This window comes from Rhincodon typus, chromosome 2 (assembly GCF_021869965.1).
Source record: "Rhincodon typus isolate 14 chromosome 2, sRhiTyp1.1, whole genome shotgun sequence".
Taxonomy (NCBI): domain Eukaryota; kingdom Metazoa; phylum Chordata; class Chondrichthyes; order Orectolobiformes; family Rhincodontidae; genus Rhincodon; species Rhincodon typus.
The window spans coordinates 139,714,393-139,736,709 of NC_063333.1; the positions used below are offsets into that span (position 1 = coordinate 139,714,393).

General features: G+C 43.5%; 1 protein-coding gene across 1 annotated transcript in view; it reads right to left on the reverse strand.

Annotated features, from left to right (window-relative positions):
• LOC125485608 (coagulation factor XIII A chain-like) overlaps positions 1-22,317 on the reverse strand; it is a 104,872-nt gene that overhangs the window by 60,657 nt on the left and 21,898 nt on the right. Inside the window, exon 3 of the mRNA XM_048609161.1 lies at positions 11,518-11,706. Within this exon, the coding sequence (XP_048465118.1) occupies positions 11,518-11,706 (189 nt within the window). The remainder of the gene's footprint in view (positions 1-11,517; positions 11,707-22,317) is intronic.

Sequence of the window (22,317 nt, forward strand, 5' to 3'; positions counted from 1 at the left end):
GGCCCCCTCTCGTCACCATCGCCCCCTCACCGGCCCCCTCTCGTCACTACCACCGCACCCTCACCGGCCCCCTCTCATCACCACCACCACCCCCTCACCGGCCCCCTCTCGTCACCACCACCCCCTCACCGGCCCCCTCTCATCACCACCACCGACCCCTCACCGGTCCCCTCTCGTCACCACCACCACCCCCTCACCGGCCCCCTCTCGTCACCATCGCCCCCTCACCGGCCCCCTCTGATCACCGCCACCGCCCCCTCACCGGTCCCCTCTCACCGGCCTGCTCTTGCTGTCACTCCGGCCCACGTTCGATCCGCCGTTGCTACAGAACACAGCCCTTGTGTTCAGCTCCCGCCACGCGGTTCCCAGTTGTGACCTGACTCCTTAGGGACATAGTTAAAAGGGTGGGCGTTGTGGGGGGTTAGAATTACTGCAGAGAGGAGAGAGCAGGAGGAGAGAAAGGAAAAGGAATAGGAATGGGATCTGGTGAGAAGAGTGGAGCTCCGAATGGAGCGACGTACCCTGGTGCCACCTTCCCTGAAATGCAATGTTCCAATCCCATTCAAAAGGCTGGTAGGGGAGCCACTGGTATGTTGTACAACCTCTCTGGTTTATTAATGGAAGGAAATCTCCTGTCCTTGCCCATTCTGAAAAATAGTGTGTCCACTCCCAAACCAATTTGGGACTGTCGTGTAACATTAATAGCTTCCTTATCTCAGGCCAAGGTGATCTGGATTCTAATCCCACCTGCCCTGAAGGTATGCTACAATGTGAGCAAACAGGTCTATTAAAAACAAATTAAAACTACTGAAGAGGGAAAAAAACCCAAACAAGTGCAGATGCTGGAAATCCGAAACAAAATCAGAAATGGCTGGAGAAACTCAGCAGGTCTGGCAGCATCGGTGGAGATAAAGCAGAGTTAACGTTTCAGATCCAGTGACCCTTCCTCAGAACTTGAAGGGTCACTGGACCCGAAACGTTAACTCTGTTTTCTTTTCTCAGATGCCGCCAGACTTGCTGAGTTTCTCCAGCCATTTCTGATTTTGTTTTTTAAAACCACTGAGGATTAGCTTTCCTAGTTGTGACCTGATATCCTACTTATTCAATCCTTAAATGTCATTCTCAGTAATGGCTACGAGGGTGCCAGAGCTGTCTCAGTTACTATGGGGAAACAGCAGCTGAGCCAGCACAGACACCGTGAACCAAATGATCTTCTGTGCTCAATGATTTTATGACTTGACAGCACGACCCAATTTTATTCAGAGAACCATATCTATCAGCCCTGATTCAACTCCTACATCAATGTCTCTGAATATTTCCTGTCCCAATGGCAGGAGTGATTAGGAAAGAGAGGGGCTAAAGTGGTATCCAGTTTGTGAGTGGTTCTGCAAAATATTAGCATTGATGTTAGATCCCACAAAGTCTCGAGATATCAGCTTGTACATGGAGGCAATGAAAACTTGCAGCTATTGCTACCTGCTGCCTTCCATCAGCAGATGTATCAGAATTCCTTCATGTTGAACATTGCTAAAATAACTCCACACAGCTTGATACCTGTTCACCAAATCACCCTTTATTTACGCGTGGAGAGTCCTTGACACTGATCCAGCTTGCTCAGAGCCAGCTCTCAGAGTGACAGGATGTCTGACGCTCCTGTTTATATCTGTCAGCCAGGGCTCCCTGATGGGACCAGGTTAACAGCCCCAATCAGGGAACTCACATTCTATGGGTCCACCTGGCTGACCTCGTTACAATCATTACAATGACACATAGGGTTCAATCAATATCCTGGGGCAGAGGGGATTGGCCTCAAACACCCACAACCTGCTTCCTGGGTGCTGGGTATGACTTCTACTAATAGAAAGGGATTCTCCTTGACTTTCAGCTGTTTTTCGATCTCACATGGAGTGAACTGAGTTGGCTGAAGGCTGGTATCTGTGATGGGGTGACCACAAGAGGAAGGCAAGATGGATGTTCCACTTCGCAATTCTGGATGAAGATGGTTATAAATGTTACAGACTTGTTCTTTGCAACATTTCCCATCATCACCCTGGAGTTCACCAGTATCCAGAAGCTTCACCTGAGCTATAAATATCAGAGCTGTTAGAGTAGGTCAGAAGCCACGTATTCTGTGATGGATTACTCTTCAATTACCAGAAACCCGAGGAGTTTGTCATCCAAGAGATAAAGAACAAAGCAACCCGCTTGATCTAAATCCCAACCACCAGCTTAAGAATCCACTTCCTCCACCAATGGCATACCAAGGCTGTAATGTCATAAAGGGTCCGTCACTGGATCCTCCCCAACTCAGGATCTGAACTAAGAAGAACAATAAAGACATCAGGTATGAAGGAACATCATCATTCCAAGTTGCCCTCCAAATCACACACTATTCTGACTTTGAGCGATATGGCCATTCATTTATCATCAAAGTCATGGTGCTCTCTAAGGTTTACTTGGACTGCAGTGACTCAGGAAGGAGACTCTCCACCATCTTCTAAATATAGACTACGGATGAGCAGCAAGTGCTGCCCATGTGCATTTGGGACAGCAACTTCCAAATCAATGACCACTACCAAGGGCAGCAGATACATGGTAACATCACAACCTGCAAGTTCCCCTCCAAGTCACTCACCATCCTGACCCGGAAATAATATTGTCGTTCCTTCGCTGTGGCTGGGTCAAAATCCTGGAATTCCCTCCTTAACCACACTGGTTATACACACATCAAATGGACTGCAGTGGTTCAAGAAGGCAGCTCACCACTACCTTCTCAAGAGTGACTAGGGATGAGGCATTAGTCAGGAGGCAATGGCCTAGTGGTATTATCACTGGACTGTTCACCCAATGACCCGGATAACATTCTGGGAACCTGGGTTCGAATCCCACCAGGGCAGATGGTGGAATTTGAATTCAATAAAAATCTGGAATTAAGAATCTAGTGCTAACCATGAATCCATTGCCGATTGTCGGAAAAACCCACCTGGTTCACTAATGTCCTTAAAGGAAGCAAACTGCCATTCTTACCTGATCTGGTCTACATGTGACTCCAGACCCACAGCAATGTGGTTGCCCTCTGGGCAATTAAGGGTGGGCAATAAATGCTGCCTGGTCAGCAATGCCCTCATCCCGTGAATGAATAAAGGAATAAATGCTGGTCCAGTTAGTGACACGCATCTCACATGCATGAGTAGAATAAATGTAGGAAGAACGATGATTAAAAAAAATGTTGTATTTTCTAAGACCTCCACTGCTGTTCTGTGATAACCTCCTGAGGTATATCTCCACAAGCATTACTCCTCAGAAAACTGAAGGGGGCTGGCTTTGATTCCAAATGTCCTATCAACTAGTTAGGGACTTTTTTGAGCTGCCACCACGAGAAGCAGTTGGATAATAAACAGCTGCTACAGGCCAGGCAGCATCAGAGGAGCAGGAAAGTTGATGTTTCGGGTCGGGACCTTTCTTCAGAAACGCTGTTTTAAAAAAGGCGTGAGCGGTATTCATTGATTTTTGGGTGGAGGGGGTATTCATTGATTTTTGGGTGGAGGGGGATAAAGGTGAGTCCTTTACTGAGGACTGACCATTCGTCCTTAGTGAGGGGGAGGTCTGGGGGGATGGTGAAGACCCGGCAGGGCTGGGGGCTGGTTGGCTGTACAGCTGCAGGGGCGTTGGGCGGAGCGGCGTCGGGCGGAACGGCATCTGGGTTGGCGACAGCAGGTGCATCCTCAATGTTGGCAGCGCTCCCGGTCTCGGCAATGGAGGCGGCGGTATCTGCGGTGTGGATGGCTTACGGTATCGGAAGTGGTATGGCTGGCATCAGTGGATGTGGCGTGATCTGTGGAGTCCGAGGGTGCCCGACAGTGGCCACATGGCCAATGGCGGCAGGCACATTGTGGGGAAGGTCCTGGGTAGGGCTGGGGATGTGGGGGGTGGAAGAGGCCTGTGCTGGGTGGCAGGCACCAGTAAGTTTAGTGTACTTACGGTTTTTAATGTCCAATAAGGTGGAGTAGAATCGTGAGTTGAGGTTGTGGATCCTGCGAAGAATGAGAAACAGGAGAAGTCCTTTGCAGGTCTGGGAGAGGGAGGCTTTGAGCTGGGGTAGGGCTTGATTGTAGGGTCAGGAGATGCCGGCGCATTGCTGAGAGTGTGTGCTTGAGGAGCTGCAGAGAAAACCGTTGTTGGAGGATCTGGATGTTGAGTATGTCGAGGTTGTTGTGGTCAAGGTCAATTTGGGAATGGTCTGAATGTAGATTGGAGTCCATTGGGGATGATCCTGTTCCGTAGGCAGGTACTCAGAAAGGCAATGTGACTGTAGTACCTGGCTTGCTACGGTACGTGGTCGAGCAGTTTCAGGGCTGAAGAGATTACAAGAGAGTTGCAGTCGGAGAGAGATCCACTGAGGTCTTTCTGGAGGGAGGAGGATAACTTCTTCAAGGTAGGCATCCCTAGAAGAGGCTTCGCAATGGGGTTAAATCTCACTCAGAGATAGTAGGAACTGCCGATGCTGGAGTCTGAGATAACAAGGTGTGGAGCTGGAGGAACACAGCAGGCCAGGCAGCATCAGAGGAGCAGGAAAGCTGACGTTTCGGGTCGGGACCCTTCTTTTGAACGCCGGCCTGCTGTGTTCCTCCAGCTCCACACTCTGTGGTGCAGCAATAGTTTTCTACGAACGAGTGCTCCTTTAAATGCAGCTTCAGGGCAACATTTTGAAACCAATCCTGCATAATTTTAATCAGAACAAAAACCACTGCTTTTAGATATTAATACATTCCTGAAGCTTGTTTAAATACAGCTTGAGGCCACTTAAGAAAAGCCTTGAGTTAAGGTGAGTGGGAGGCAGAAATGAGGCAGCAAGTCTGCTGTTGGGATTTGAACTCTGGGTTTTGTTGGGTGGAGGGGAGTAAGCTGCCCTTCCCCTAGCCTGTGCGTGCAAGCAATGAAATGTTGGGGTAACTATGCAACACCTAACTCTGTGCTAACTGTCCACAGTGCTGGAGTCACATTGCCACCTTACTCACCTTCCAGTGTTAATATTAAGCTGGCAGTACCATTAGGCAAAAGGATGAGATAAAATGAACATTTTTCTGTTGGGATGCCTTATTCGAACATAGAACATAGACCAGTACAGCACAAGGACAGGCCTTTTGGCCCACCATGTCTGTGCCGGCCCACCATGTCTGTGCCGACCATGTTGCCATTCTAAACTAATCCGATCTGCCTGCACATGGCTTATTCCCCTCTATTCCCTGCCTGTTAATGTATCTGTTTAACTGCCTCTTAACCAATTCTACTGCCACTCCTGGCAGTGCATGCCAGGCACCTACTATCCTCTGTGTAAAAAACAACTTGCCTCCCACATCTCCTTTAAACGTATCCCCTCTCACTTTAAACCTCTGCCCCCTGGTATTTGACATTTCCACCCTGAGAAAAAGACTCAGACTACCCACCCTATCCATGCCTCTCATAATTTTATATATTTCTATCAGGTCACCCCTCAGCTTCCAACGCTCTAGCGAAAACAATCCAAGTTTGTCCAAACTCTCCATATGGCTAATACACTCCAATCTGGGCAACATCCTGGTAAACCTCTTTTGCACCTTCTCCAAAGCCTTGACATCCTTCTATAGTGTGGCGACCAGAACTGCACACAATACTCCTTGTGTGGCCTCACTGAAAGGTCCATTGGTTCATCTCAACCCTCTTTATTTTCTTTTAACTAAGCCAATCTACTGTTTTTGACCAGAGTTAGGAGGAAACTCCCAGGAACATGCTCTGGGGAGACAACTTGTAGCCAGAGCCAGGAACTGTGCTGCCGACAATGAAAAAAACCAAAAGGGAAATGTTGACAGGTTATTATGTTTGGTAAATGTTGATGGAAAACATCACTGAGAACAATAATACCAAGAATTGTTTGTACTACAAATAGTGTTTTTTAAATAATATGTAGATTTCATGATTTTTGCAGACCATATTTTTTAATCAGCTTTGAAATTTGCATAGTCTGTCACAGAATATATGAATCATGTATTCTTTCATCTCTTACTAAATGCATTGAGAATTTACCTGAATCTCTTCTGGGAATGATACAAGATTATTGACCTAAATTTTTCTTCTTCAAATATTTATTCACTTCCCTTTTAGAAGCTATTATGGTTCTGTTTTCACCACTGCTTCTAGTGAAGTATTCCATGCCCTAATAACTTTCTGCATATGTGAAGAGAACCTTCCAATTTTTTTTCTTCAGTTTTTTCAGGTTGAAGCTTTTACTCTCTAATTACCCATGCCTGGCCATGGAATTCATTTTGTCTGGTTTATCTGATCAAAATCTTCCATTTGGAATAGCTCAGTCAGATCTAATATTAAAATTCCACTGTTCCAGTAAAAATGACCCCAGTTTGCCTGGTCTCTCCTCATCCCCAAAGCTCTTGTCCTGTCTTGGGTTTTAGTAAATCTTTACTGTACAATTTTCAATGGACTTCACATCTTCCTTCAATAGGTCACTCAAAACTAGAAGTTGTACAGTTATAGAGTCATGGAGATGTACAGCACACAAACAGACCCTTCGGTCCAACTCGTCCATGCCGACCAGATGTCCTAAATAAATCAAGTCCCATTTGCCAGCATTTGGCCCATATCCCTCTAAACCCTTCCTATTCATGTATCCATCCAGATGCCTTTTAAATGTTGTAATTGTTCCAGCCTCCACCACTTCCTCTGGCAGCTCATTCCATGCACACACCACCCTCTGCATGAAAAGGTTGCCCCTTAGGTCCCTTTTAAATCTTTCCCCTCTCATCTTAAACCTATGCCCTCTAGTTTTGGACTTCCCTACCCTACAGAAAAGCCTTGACTATTCACCATATCCATGTGCTCTAACAATGATTTGTATGGGTTTCCATAACCTCTTTGCTCTTATACTTTGTATGGTTTTCATAAATTTATGACATCCTCTGTTTTCCAAGTTGAGATTGAACCTTTAAGTAGTGAACAAGCAGAGAAATTCATGTCCCTGTCCATTTGCTGCATAGGACCAACTGTTTATGTGTGTTGAGGTTTGGGCTTCTTTGCCACCAATGTATTTATAACAAAGGAGACTGACTACTCAATGGTACACTCTGTCAACTACAGAGAATAGCACAGTCCAACGAGGAGTTTTTTATTTTAGTTCAGCCAGTTGTTGCAATCTGGGATGAACAGCAATGTAACTTTCAAGAAAAATCAGATCAATGCTTGAAGGAAAACAAAAATAACAGAACTGCGAGAAACAGCAGGAGAACGAGAAGAATTGCGAGGTCTTTCAAAGCACCAGGCAGATGGACTGAATGGCCTCCTTCTGCAAATGTCATTCTGTGAATCTAAGAACTCTATGACACTTTTAGGCACAATTTTATTTTTACGAAACTGTGCTGCTTGTTTTTAATAACTCTAAATATTTACTTACGCTATACTATGGACTGTAGGAAGTTATAACTGCTGATGTTAGGCTGACAGGTCTGTGATGACTCAGTTTATTCCTTCCTACTTTCCTGAACAAAGGTATTACAGTGGCAATATTTCAGTTCTCTGGCACAATTTCCAAACCCAGAGATGTTTGACAAATTATCGTTGGAGTTTCTGCTACTTCATCCCTGACTTCACGAATGTTCATATGATACAAGCCATGACACCTTATTACTTTCCTACCAGAAATCCATTAATTTATTCATTTCTACAGACATCTTTATCTACAGACATCTGAATTACCACATCTCCCCCTGTGTCCAATTATCACATCTTTTTATAGAAATTGATGCAAAGGATTCAATTAGTATTTCCCCCTTTCATTGATACTCCCTGAAAATACCTCTGCCCTTCCATTAACTTTTCTTCCTTAACTCTTGGGGCATCTCTACAGGAGCCCCTTACAATGATGTTCTGGACCTAACCATTTTCAGCTGGTTACTGATGACTTTCTCTCTACCATTTAGTCCAACATGAGGATGTTCACTGATGATTGCGCTGTGTTCAGTTTAATTTACAACTTCTGAGATAACGAAGCAGTCTATGCATGCATGTGGCATCCTGAACTTGGTCTGACAAATGGCAAGTAACATTGGTGCCACACACGCAGTGTGCAATGACCATCTCCAACAAGAGAAGCTCCAATCACCTTCCCCTAACATTCAATGGAATTGTCACACTAAGTTCCCCACCATTAACAGTGTGGGCCTCACCAGTGTCCAGAAACTCAACTGGACCAGCCACATAAATGCCAGAACTATTGGAGCAGGTCAGGGACTAGGCATTCTGTGCAAGTGATTCATTTCCCAACTCCCCACAGCCATCTACAAGACACAACTCAGGAGTGTGGCAAAGCAAGAATGTGCTCCATTTGCCTGTAGGTATGCAGTTCCAGCAACACTCAAGAAATTCAACACCTTCCAAAGCAGCCCACTTAATTGGCACTGCATACAGATACTGATTTCCATCCATATTTTCTAGGCTCTGCTTGATTTTCTATTAGGGCTCTCTCTGACCCTGGTATTATTACACGCCTTCTTATCATGTCTTATTTTACTTCTAAGCTCTCTACTCCTCCAAGCATCTCCAGTTTTTGCTTTTCGTCCTTTCCTTCTTGTAAGAATATATGTTCTGTATCCCAATCACCTCATGTTACATTTTGAATAATGGTTTATAATTTACCCACCTGCTTTCCCAATACTTCTTTCCAAATTATCTGGGCGTTTTAATGTTACTGGAATTTGTTTTTTTACAGTTAAACACTGCCACCTTTGACTGTTTCCTCTCTGGTTTTGATTGAACCGGATTGTGCTGAGACTTGCTGTTTGCATGACATATCTGCTTAGAGTCACAGAGTCATTCGGCACAGAAACAGACCCTTCGGTCCAACTTGTCCATGCTGACCAGACATCCCAATCTGATCTAGTCCCATTCACCAGCATTTGGCCCATATTCCTCTAAAACCTTCCGATTCATATACCCATCCAAGTGCCTTTTAAATGTTAAAATTATACCAGCCGCCACCACTTCCTCTGGCAGCCTTTTCCACACACGCAGCACCGTCTGTGCGAAAAAGTTACCCTTCAGGTCCTTTGTAAATCTTTCCCCTCTCACCTTAAATCTATGCCCTCTAGCTTTGGACTCCCCCACCCTGAGAAAAAGATCTTGTCTATTCACCCTATCCATGCCCTTCATGATTTTATAAACCTCTATAAGGTTATCCCTCAGCCTCCGATGCTCCAGGGAAAAATGCCCCAGCTTATTCATCCTCTCCCTATAGCTCAAACCCTCCAGTCCCGGAACATCCTTGTAAATCTTTTCTGCACCCTCTCAAATTTAACAACATCCTTCATATAGAAAGGTGACCAGAATTACATGCAGTATTTTGTAAGTGGCCTCACCAATGTCCCATACAGCTGCAACATGGTGTCCCAACTCCTTGATTTCCAGCATCTGCAATTCTTTGTTTAATTTTATGTACTCAGTGTACTTGCTTCACGTCTGTCCTGGTGTGTGAAAGTAGAAATGTCTCAGGCAACTGAAGTTGAATTGACAATGCTATCATGCTACCTGTCAGTCTTAGTTCTTTATCTTCATTCAGGTAAATATTCAAACATTCTGGTTAGTAATGTAAGGATGTTACATGGATCTCTTGTTTGTTGACATTATTCCGACACCAAATTGTAATGTTCAGCTCTACAACTTCAAGACCTTTGGTCCTTCTGACTAATAAATGAAATAACCTGCTTTCAAAATGAAAGCTTGTATTCGCACAGCACTTTCACACCAAGGTGCCTCAAACAGAGCACATCAACACCAAACTTAGTCAAAGCTTAGTCAAGTTGTGCACAGCAAGACTCCACAGACAGCTTATAAGTTTTTGGTGATGTTGACTGAGGGACAAACATTTCATCAGGACTTTGGCAATAATGTCATGGTCGTCTTTTCTATCGACCAGCTCCAAAGCAAAAGAATCAGACAAAATCAACAGAAAACTGTAACTCTGTCGATCTGCCCTCTAACCAGAAGCGCTAAGAAATTGAAGCAGATATAATTTGCCTCTAAACAATCAGCAAGCCTCAGCTGTGGCCAGATGTGTTTTACTGGTGACAGGTAGCTAGCAAACTGGAGACTGACTGTATGGCTCACCCTCAACTCATCACTCACTCACTCACCCGCTCATTCACACCCTCTATCCACAACTGAAGTCAGGGGAGCAGCTCCAGAATCAGTGAACAGAATGACTCCAGGAGGATGGGGGCAGGACAGGGGACAGGAGGATGGGCAACAGCAGGCTAATTACCCAGGAAGTTTGAGGAGAGTTTGGGGAAGCCAGGAGGGGGGAGAGGGCAGGCACACGTAGGGAGGGGGGACTGGATATGTGGCCCATTTATAACTGCCCTCGAACTGAGTCACTTGTTAGACCACTTCAGAGGGCAGTTCAAAGTCAATCACATCACTATAAATCTGGATTCACAAGTAGGCCAGACCAGGTAAGGATGGCAGATTTCCTTCCTTAAAGGACTTGTGGTGCCACGTGTTCCCAGAGGTTTTGGTAGAGGCAGGTGGGAGTAGTTTAGAATGGCATCATGGTTGGCACAGATGTGGTGGACCAAAGGGCCTGTTCTGTGCGGTACTGTTCTACGTTCTATGGCATGTCATTGTCATTGCCCCTCAACAGCTTTCCTTTTTCACATCTCCAATGCAATAGAGGTATGAAAAAAAAAAGAAACGCTGATTTTAACGCCACTACTGGTTTTCTTTATGACCTTGCTCCTTGCGTTGCTCATGGAAGGGTCCAGCAAATGAACATCCAGTTCCCGGAGACTCCAAAGCAAGGCTGCAGGATTGGCAAGCTCAGGTATAGCTGCACCCTAAAATTATAACATCTAAAATCAGCACAAAAAAAGTGCTGGTGGAAACGGTGGCACCAGTTTCGTGACAAGTTATTACTTGACATCTAATTTCAATAATGATCCAACGTTTCACTTTTTACCTACAACTTTGGAATTCCCTTCCATAAAAGCAGTGGATGCAAAATCCCTCAATATTTTTAAGACAGCGGTAGATTGATCCTTGACTACCAAGGGGTTGCAAAATTATCAGGGATATGCAGGAATGTAAAGTTGAGGCTAAAATCAGATTATATTGAATGGCGGAGCAGGCCGGAATGGCTGATGGTCTACTCCTCATCTTGGTTCATATGTTTGTAACTCCCCCTCTTAAAGCCATTTGCCATCGGTTACCGAACAGGTCAATTATCGCAGGCCTTCCCTAAGACTTTTCAATGTGTGCCAGCCAGAAAATCTGGTCAACCAAGGCACAACTGCTGCTGAACCTGCACTCAACACTTCGAATCTAGACAGTACAATCGAGAACTGATGATAATTCACAGCAGGAGTCACATAATCTCACCTTGTTTCGAAGATTTCTGCAACGAGAAGGAATCTAGGTGCACGCGCACTAATCTGAATGTGCTACATGGGTTCCCTCTGTCACTTTTTGCAACGTACTCACCAATCAGAAACTCAATCCACAGCTTGTCCTTTTCCACATCAAATGCTCGGCTGACGGTAATGGTGATTTGGAAAGACTGACCACGTCTCACAATCAGGTTACTGCAATCATACAGCGCTGTGTGATGCTGCCTCTTGTTAACGTCATCTGGATTTGGATGAATATCAACGCTCCATATCTCCAGGAACGCTTTAATGGAAACAAAAATAAAATGTAAGTTCTTTCTCAGATAGTTAGTTTTTAATTCATGCACGGCGAGATAGGTCTCTGTTCAAATCATCCCTTTTAAAGTGAAGTGCAATGTTGGGTACAATTATTAAGAGTAGAAATATTGGAAACACACAAGTTGATCAGTACTTGATGCACACATTTGGATTTAACCACCTATCAGTATTTATTCTGTCCTGTTACATTAGAAATCATAGAATCCGTACAGTGCTGTAAGAGGCCATTCGGCCCATCACATCTGCACAGACTTGCCGAACAGCAACCCAACCAATCCCTGTAACCCTGTATTTCCCATGGCTAATCCGCCTAACCTGATCATTCCTGGACACTACAGAACAATTTCACAACCTTCTGGACTGTGGGAGGAACTGGATCACCCAGAGGAAGCCCACGCAGACACGGGGAGAATGAGCAAACTCCACACAGACAGTCACTCGAGGCTGGAATCAAACCCGAGTTCCTGGCGCTGTGAGACAGCAGTGCTAACCACCAAGTCACCCTCAAATCTTTCTCACACAAATGCTTCGCAATATGTTGTAGACCTTCAATGATCTATTTTTGTTTCAGACTGTGAATGTTGCCATCCTCTTTTTAATATTTCTGCATGAAAATGCTTTCAATTGCAACTTGTCAATTGCAAATATGTTCTCAATATATACTGGGTGTTTTTAAAGCTCTTATGCAACTTTAAGTTTTTTTAACATTGGCTGTATACATGACAAAAACAGTCTGTAAGTCTGAATAAGAGCATATTTCGTGATGTTCTTTATGTTAAGATAACGTTGTTAATGATGTATTAATAGTTTTTCATTCCATTCTCTTTGCAATAAAGAAGGTGAGATGGCAGGGTGGAGGATGGAGTGGGGACTTGTCTATGCTGACCAGATATCCAAAATAAATCTAGTCCCATTTGCCAGCATTTGGCCCATATCCCTGTAAACCCGTCCTATTCGTATACCCATCCAGATGCCTTTTAAGTATTGTAATTGTACCAGCCTCCACCACCTCCTCTGGCAGCTCATTCCATACATGCACCACCTTCTGTGTGAAAAAGTTGCCTCTTAGGTCCCTTTTAAATCTTTCCCTTCTCACCTTAAACCTACACCCCCTCGTTTTGGGCTCCCCCACCCTGGGCAAAAGATGTTGTCTATTTACCTTATCCACGCCCCGCATGATTTTATAAACTTCTGTAAGGTCACCTCTCAGCCTCTGACACTCCAGGGAAAATAGCTCCAGCCTATTCAGCTTCTCCCTTTAGCTCAAAACCTCTAGCCCCAGCAACATCCTTGTAATATGAATTCACAAACTCAGCACATAAGGTTTCATACATTTTGGATTTTCAGTCTGCTAATGGGTATGACAGCAATTTTGATGTCAACATCAAATCTTGAAAACATTTGTGTGCTCAGCAGCAAAAATACTTAACATGGTCAGTTTCGCATTTTACTGTTTCTTAGATAAACAGCGTCCCTCTTTACGAGAGGAAATAAAAACACATCTGTATCAAATGCTTTGACAGATTCAAAATGAGAGCAGTAATACAGTTATATACATAGCATATGTTTGAAGCTGAACTCGATTCTGAATTTTGCTTTATACAAATGTTACTCCAGGGGTTATATGTGAAATATTCACCATGCTTTAGAATCATACGTTTGGCAGACATGGCATTTTTGTTCTTCAAAGATAATTGTAGCTGTGGACTAGAACCATTTTAGCTGCAATAGTTGTTTCATACAGCTCACTCCCTCTCCGGGGAAATAGCTCGTTGGGTCAGTCGCTGTAACAAAGCACCAATTTAACAATCAGTCACAGAATGGCTGCTGAATTAGAACACATCAGCTGTGCAAGCTAAGCACTTTAAGATGGTTTTCTGAACAATAGAAAATGTGCAGATGTGAAGTCTCATATATATCAATGGAAATATCTTTGTTCTTTTGCACATCAATTATGAATTAGCCTTAGAAATAACAGCCCTGAAAGAATTGCGTCTATGAGAAATATTGTTGAGTAATGTCACCTAGCTTCTGTAACTTGATGAAACATATTACATAAAACAAACATGCAGAATTCCAAAACGGTAATTGTACTATCAAATTAAACCCCATTTCCACACATTAAGCTGAAAGAGAACAGAACTTTAACCACATTTTAGAATTATAGAATCCCTACGGTGTGGAAGCAGACCATTCAGCCCATAAGAGTCCGCACCAACCCTCCGCAGAGTATCCCATGCAGACCCTATCCCCCTACCCTATCCCATTAACTTTGCATTTACCCCATGGCTAATCCACCTAGCCTGCACACCCCTGAACACTATGGGCAATTTAGCACGGCCAATCCACCTAACCTGCACAACTTTGGACTGTGGGAGGAAACCGGAGCACCCGGAGGAAATCCACACAGACACGGGGAGAATGTGCAAACTCCGCACAGTCGCCTGAGGGTGGAATCAAACCCAGTTCCCTGGCGCTGTGAGGCAGCAGTGCTAGCCAACAATGCCACCCTTAGTGTAGCGTTCTTTCCATTTAAATACCTTTTGGTTTCCATTATGTTTAATGCAAAATCAAAACACACATAATAAAATAGTCAATCAGAGATAAATAGGAAATTGTAATCAATTTGCACAATTAAAAGTCTTGCAATTTTCAAACTTTCCCACTACTTTTAGAAAACCACTTGCCATAAATGGTCAAAAAGCACTGTTTACCGTTTCAGTCCATGTCAGTTATCCTTGCTCATCCTGTGCCCTCCCATTTCCAGTATACAGTCCAAACCAATTCTCACTTCCATAAAAGCCGGAGACAATGAGGTAAAACTCCTTTGTGCAACGAACCGTGTTTGGATTGCACTGCCTGATAGGGTGGTGAATATAGATTCAATAGTAGCTTTCGATAAGGAAGTTCCGGGTAAGAGTCACAGGGAAGAATTTTATGGGGGTTGCAGATGGCGGCGCAAAGAAGAGGTGTGGCTTGTAGAAAAGGCAAGTCAGGGTACTATCATCTAATAGTAGGGGTTACCTGATACACAAAGGGCATCCTCCAAAGATGAAGGCTCCCCATCCTTTCTGCCCTTTCAAAAACTTTTACACTATACTTCACTCTATAATGTTTCGATACCTTGTGTACCTTATTGCTTATCTGTATTGTACATTTTAGATAGCTCCCATTTTAAAACTGAATGCCATGTTTGAAGCTTTCCTATCACATGTTGAGTAATCTACATGTATCCGAACTCCCAGCCACAACAAGCAGCAATGGTGAAGGAGGGCAGCTGCAACAGCTGTGCCAGGACCTCCAGCAGCAGGTGGCGACACAGAGGGAGGACACCGAACAGAACAGCTTGAGCAGTCTAATGGACCATTTCCAGAGGAAAAAATGTCTTTGCAGGAAGGAGGCCTCAAGGGGAGAAGGATCAGACAGATAAATGATTTCCTCAGATGTAGACCACACGCTTAATTCCATGTAAATGTTGTGGCTTTTCTTGCTTAGCCTTAATTTTCCTTCATACATGTAATAAGTTGAGACTAGGGGAATAAAGAATCCCTGCTTCATGATCTTTCAGTTGTCTTTGTGTTCAAAATCATGTTACGTACCTATGTGCAGCCAATCCTGCTGCTTTGCTTCCCTTTCAAATACCAAACTGCAGCAAACCATTTTGTAACTAGCTCATCAAATCACAAAAAAATATGAGCTTATGTCCACTATTTTCCTTCTTACAGGTTCCTCTACAGCAATTAAAATAACAACTTTAACAAACCACACTTAGAATTACAGAATTCTGCGAAATGAATCAAATAATTTTCAATGTGCTTGCTAGACACTCAGCCTCTGCAGAGGTCCAGCTCTTGCCTGGAGTTCTGCTTCAGTTTGTTGGGAAATTCCTGGGAAGATCTTGCTATCTCCAGGAGAAATTCTATGTTAGCTGCTCAACAGGGTTTCAATAGCATAATGTTGGTAGATCAGGAAAAATCTTGAGGAAATTCACAGCATTTGTTTCTTTGTCCTTCTCTCCCTATTTAAAAATCATAAGTTCTCTTTTTCCCCATTATGCTTCCTTACTGCTTCATCAAGTGTCCCATTTTACAAATTTATTTGAATAAGATGAATTCCAAATCCTTATCTTTTAATCTTCAATCTCTTAGGGCATGTTGTCTCCCCTTAAACCTACTGCAAAGAGAAACACTTTCCCTACTTTTAATTTCATCCAATATCCATTCGCCTAACGTTCTGATCTGTCCATTTTTTCAGCATGTCCACTATTATCAGCTCTAAAAGGGAACTGAAAAATTTGGAAGTATTTACAATTAATTTATCATCTATGACAAAATTTCAAAGTGGAGGCAACTGATGATTAATTTTCTACGTAAGTGCAAGGTAGAGCATTCAAGTGAATTTAAGAATTGCACAAATCTCATACTGATGCCACCAGGAATTGATTCTGTTCTGAGGTTTGAGCTGAGATACATTGACGGGTCAAAGCAGAAGGGAACTTTACTGTGTATCTAATCACACAATAATCGACCTCGGGTGTGTTTGACGCAGACACTGGATGCTCAGAATAGTAAGTGTTGTATTATCTCCCCGTCTTGTTGAACAGGGACAATCACACAGCAAAGTAATTAGAAAAATGCTTTTCATGTTGTTGAATTCATGCATGATTCCAAATCCTATGAATTAGCCATTACAGACAATTCTTTCCTCCTCACTTCCAGTAAAAAAAATGCTTTCAAAGCTCAGAATCTTTGACAGCCGCAAGCAAAATATTCTTGTAGTGACACATTATTATGCTTTGCATGCACCCTCCATTCCAAGGATAGTAACATGAACCTGTTGTGTTGCTCTAATGCATTTACACCTAGAGAAACAGGCTCTGGTTCCTTTCTGGTGCAGAAGGAGGCCATTCAGCCCATTGTGCCTGTACTGGCTCTATCATCAAGTCCAGTTCTATTATCTAGTGCCAATCTCCCGCCTTTTCCTCATTTCCCTACACATCATTACTATCCAAAACAAAAACGATCCAACTGTTCCCTTAAATGCCTCAACTGAAACTGCCTTCACCACATTTCCAGACGGTACATTCCAGACCCTAACCGCTTGCTGTGTGGAAATGTATTTTCTCACATCGCCCTCGCTTCATTTGCACCTTAATCCTATTACTTTATATTTATGCTCCCTTGTTTTTGTTTCTTTTACAAGTGGAGACAACTTCATCCTATCCACTCTATCCAAACCACTCATTCTGGAAACCTCTGCCAGTCTCCTCTCAGCCTCCTTCTCTCCAGGAAGAACAGTCCCAACTTCTTCAACCTGTCCTCATATCTGAAGCTTCTCATCCCTGAAACCATTCTAGTAAATCACTTCTGCATGCTCTCCAATGCATTTGTATCTATGCTATCATGGGACACCCACAACTGTACACAATACTCTAGCTCAGGTTTAACAAGTACAAGTTCAACATCACCTCCTTGCTCTAGAACGCTATACCCCTATTAATAAAGCTGAGAACAATGTATGCTTTTTTACTGATTTTTCCACCTGCCCTGCTATCTTCAATGATTTGTGTACATATACACAGGGCTCCCTCTGGGCCCTGCACCACATTTAGAATTGTACTCTCAATTTGATATTGTCTTTCAGTGTTCTTCCGACCAAAGTGCATCACTGGACACTACTCTGCATATATGGCCCTTAATCCACAGGGAGATAAACCCCTAATTTCCTCTACCTACCCTGCCTCTGCCTACTCTTCCTTAGCAAGAAAAAGATTTGCCTTTATATAACACTTCCTGGAATCTCAAAGTGCTTTATTCGCAATTAAGTGTTTTTTTTTGAAGTGCAGTCAACATTGTAATATGGGAAACATGACCAACAGGTGCACAGCAAGATTCCACAATAGTCGTGTGTTAATAAGCAAATAATCTGATTCCTTGATATGATGGGTGGGTTGCTGTTCGGAGGGTTGGTGCAGAGGCGATGAGTTGAATGGCCTCTTTCTGCACTGTTGGGATTCTATGATTCGGGTGCGGCCACGTACATGATTAGTGCACCTCAGAGAATCAGAGGCACACGGCCTGCTAATATCCATCTATTTGTCCAGTTTACACCTGAAAACCCATAGTCCGTGCACCCACGCACACTCACTACGGGCTATTACTACTTGCCATGCCCAGCCTTGTAAACTCTACACTCTTAAACCACGAGAGAGAGAGAGATATCTGGAGGTACAGATGAAGTCAAGGAGGCTGAGTTGCTATGACAACATGCACTCTCCTCCTCCAGCTGCATCGATCTAGTGTTGCTCTCAAGTGCCCTCGTGAAATTCAAACCCGTTCATGTTGTGATGTTATTGCTCCATGTGGTCTTCTGCTTACCTACGCCACATTGCATCCTGTATTATACCTTTCACGTATCACGTATCTCTGTACAACTTGGCTCTGTGCCACCTGCCCAAAGTATTTCAACTACCCACTGTTAGCCACCAATAATAAATCTGAGACAACAAGGTGCAGGGCTGGATGAACACAGCAGGCCAAGCAGCATCATAGGAGCAGAGAGGCTGACGTTTCGGGCCTAGACCCTTCATCAGAAAAGGGGGAGGGGAAGGGGGTTTTGAAATAAATAGGGAGAGAGTGGGAGGCGGATAGAAGAGGGATAGAGGAGAGGATAGGTGGAGAGGCTTTGCAGTGGGAGAGAGATCTCCTCTCCACCTATCCTCTCCTCTATCCCTCTTCTATCCGCCTCCCACTCTCTCCCTATTTATTTCAAAACCCCCTTCCCCTCCCCCTTTTCTGATGAAGGGTCTAGGCCCGAAACGTCAGCCTCTCTGCTCCTATGATGCTGCTTGGCCTGCTGTGTTCATCCAGCCCTGCACCTTGTTGTCTCGGATTCTCCAGCATCTGCAGTTCCTACTATCTCTGATTCAATAATAAATCTGCCTCTGTTGTCAGCTACCACCCATTTTAATACCCACTCGTTTGTACACCATTCAATCCATTTCACCCCAAGCACCTTTCAGAGATACAATGCTGGAAAGAATTGATTTTTCCTGTGTATCTGTTTTAATGGATAAACATTCTGAGGGAGGAATATAGGTGGTTTATCGCTGTAAAAGAGAATTCCTGGCTGAGATTATAAAGTGCATCTGAATTTGCCGATTAGATTTTACAAATCCCAGGATGATCTAAATGAAAGACAAAATGCAAGACAACAAGCACAAACGCACAAAAATACTGTGATTAAATGTTGTTCTGTCACACTGCACAATCAGAGGACTCATAAGTGGTTATAACTTCAAGTCTGACACTACTTTTTAAATTTAATGCTGAGTGCAATTGATTCAAAGAAATGGCTGCATCTAAATTCTTCTAATCTGCAAAATTGGTTTCAGCACTTTGATGTGAGCATCTGCTTTCTGAATTGAAGGCATGAGGCAGTGAAACATTAATGGTAAGTGGTTAATAAAATTAAACAAGTTGGAAAAGAGAACTGTGTTTGGATTGATATTTAGAGTCACAGAGATGTACAGCACAGAAACAGACCCTTCAGTCCAACTTGTCCACGCCAACCAGATATCCTAAATTAATTTAGTCCCATTTGCCAGCGTTTGGCCCATACCCTTTGAACCTATCCTAGTCATAAACCCATCCAGATGCCTTTTAAATGTTGTAATTGTACCAGCCTCCACCACTTCCTCTGGCAGCTCATTCCATAAGTGTACCACCCTCTGTGTGAAAAAGTTGCCCCTTAGGTCCCTTTTAAATCTTTCCCCTCTCACCTCAAACCTTTGCCCCTCTAGTTTTGGGCTCCCCCAACCCGGGGAATTTGATAAGCTTAGTAGTCTCAATAAGAATAAAAACAGCTGTTTTGACTGATCTCCCACCAAAGTTGTAGAAATATAGAAAACAAGAGCAGGAGTAGACCATTCGACCCTGTTCCTCCATTCATTATTATCACAGCTTATCATTAAGCCTGTTCCTGCTTTTCCCCAATATCCTTCGATTGCTTTAGCCCCAAGTACTCTGTCCATCTCCCACTTGAAATTATACAATATTTGGCCTTGACTGCTCTCTGTGGCAGTGAATTCCACAGGCTCACTGCTCTCCAGGTGAAGAAATTTCTCCTCACCTCAGTCCTAAAAGGTTTACCCTGTATCCTTATACTTGATATGTGCTAGTGGACTCCCCATCATTAGGAACATCCTTCCTGCGTCTACCCTGTCTAGTCCTGTTAGGACTTTATAGGTTCTTTTCTTCTAAACTCCAGTGAATATACCCCTAACCAATTCAACCTCTCCTCATATGTCAGTCCCACCATCCCAGGAATCAGTCTGGTAAACCATTGCTGCACTCCATCTGTAACAAGAACACCCTAAAGGCAGGAGACTGGGTGAACTCCAAAAGAAATTCAGAGCCAATGACTGTTGTGCTGCTTGAGCAAACCCTACAATTTCATCAGCATTTATTATCTAAAATGTAACTGGGGGAGGTGATGGCCAAATGGTATTATCACTGGACTGTTAATCCAGAGACCCAGATAACATTCTGAGGACCCAGGTTCAAATCCTGCCACAGCAGATGGTGGAATTTGAATTCAATAAATATCTGGACTTAAGAATCTAATGATGATTGTGAATCAATTGTTAGGGAGGGAAAAACCCATCTGGTTCACAAATGCCCTTTCAGGAAGGAAACTGCCATCCTTACCTGGTCTGGCCTACATGTGACTCCAGACCCACAGCAATGTGATTGACTTTTAACTGCCCTCTGGGCAATTAGGGATAGGCAATAACTGCTGGTCTAGCCAGCCGCACCCTCATCCCGTGAATGAATAAAGGAACTCACGACTTGCAGTAATCAGAATTCTAACTTTGCTTAGTGAAATAAATGGTTCATCTTAGCAATAATTTTAAAATCAAAACCTACTTTCCATTTGGACACAATCAGTGAAACTTTAAACTATGTGGCATAAATATTGCATGAAAGGCAATCCCCCTACCTCAAGGTATTACTAACAGGGTATTGGTGAGACCATACACTGAATAGTGTGTGAAGTCCTGGCCTCCTTATTTAAATGCAATGGAGACAGTTCAGAGGAGGTTTACCAGATTGATATCTGGAATAGGTGGGTTGTCTTATGAGGATAGTTAGGACAGGCTGGGCTCGTTTCCACTGAAGTTGTAAAAACATGCCATTCTATTTCTGTGCTTTTTAAAAATTTGCAGTAAGTCACTTTAAGCCAGTTGAAACCTAGCTTATCTTCCCATCAGAAGGATGCTTCAAGATATGATTTTGAATTGGATACATCAGAGACTTTCCCTCCCCTGAAGTGAAACAGCCACCCTGTGCCTCTTGCAAACCAGTGGAAGCATTTGGAAAAAAGGAAGGCGAAGGTGAAACATTTGGATCAGTCGGAGCCAATTCAACAGATCTCGAAAACAAAGGCTAAGACACTGTTTTCCCCGTCTTCCCTCCGCCCATGCATTTCTTTTTCCTCTGTTCATGTTTGTCTATCTGTCTCTGTATAAGGAGGAGCTTACAGGGTTCTGGAGTTTTAATTTGTAGAGATAACATTAATTTAGTTTAATTGTTTATCTGTAGTGGGAGTTTAATGGCCTGTCATAAATAATCATTCTCATTAACTGCAGGAACTTGACTGGTGATTTCTATCAACCTACATTTACAAATAAGGTGGTTTGGGGATTTTGTGAACTTTTGAAAAAAAACCTTAACTTACGTGTCAATTCCAGGAATAGCAGCGCTTGATTTCCAGTGTGTTACCCCAGTGCATTGTGACAGAGTTTAGACAAAGTGAGGGGAGACTTTATTGATGTGCATAGAATCATGAATAGTCTTGACAAAATGGACATGGAAAGGATGTTTGTTTCTTGTAGTTAAGTCCAGAACTAGAGGAAACTGTTTTAAAATTAGGGACTATCCTTTTAGTACAAAGATGAGGGGGAAATATTTTCTCTTTAACTCATGCAATTGTGTATCACTGCCTAAAGGAATTGGAGGTTGTGTCACTAAATATTTTTAAGATGTAGGGAGATTGATTCCTTAAAATCTGTACAGTCAGGAGCAAGCCACTGAGTCTACACCAATCTCCTGAACAGCATCCCATAATCCTGCTTTTCCCCATGGCTAACCCACCTACTTTGCACATCCTTGGGCAATTTCCCATAGCCAATCCATCTAACCTGCACATCCTTGGACTGTGGGAGGAAACCAATGCACCCAAAGGGGACCCACACAGACACAGGGAGAATGTGCAAACTCCACACAGACAGTCACCTGAAGGTGGAATTGAACCTGTTTCCCTGGGGCTCTGAGGCAGCAGTGCTAACCACTGAGCCACTGAGCTGCTCCTTTGTCTAACAAGAATCTAATGTTATCATCAGGTAGATGCGAACAGGAAATTCAGAACACAAACAGATCAGCAATGATCCTATTAAATGGCGGAATAGCTCAAGGGGCCGAAGGGCCTATGTCTGTTACTGATTTGTATGCTGCATGTATGTTCACATGTTGTCATCTTAGGTTCACGTTATTTGACAATGCAATAACACGGATGG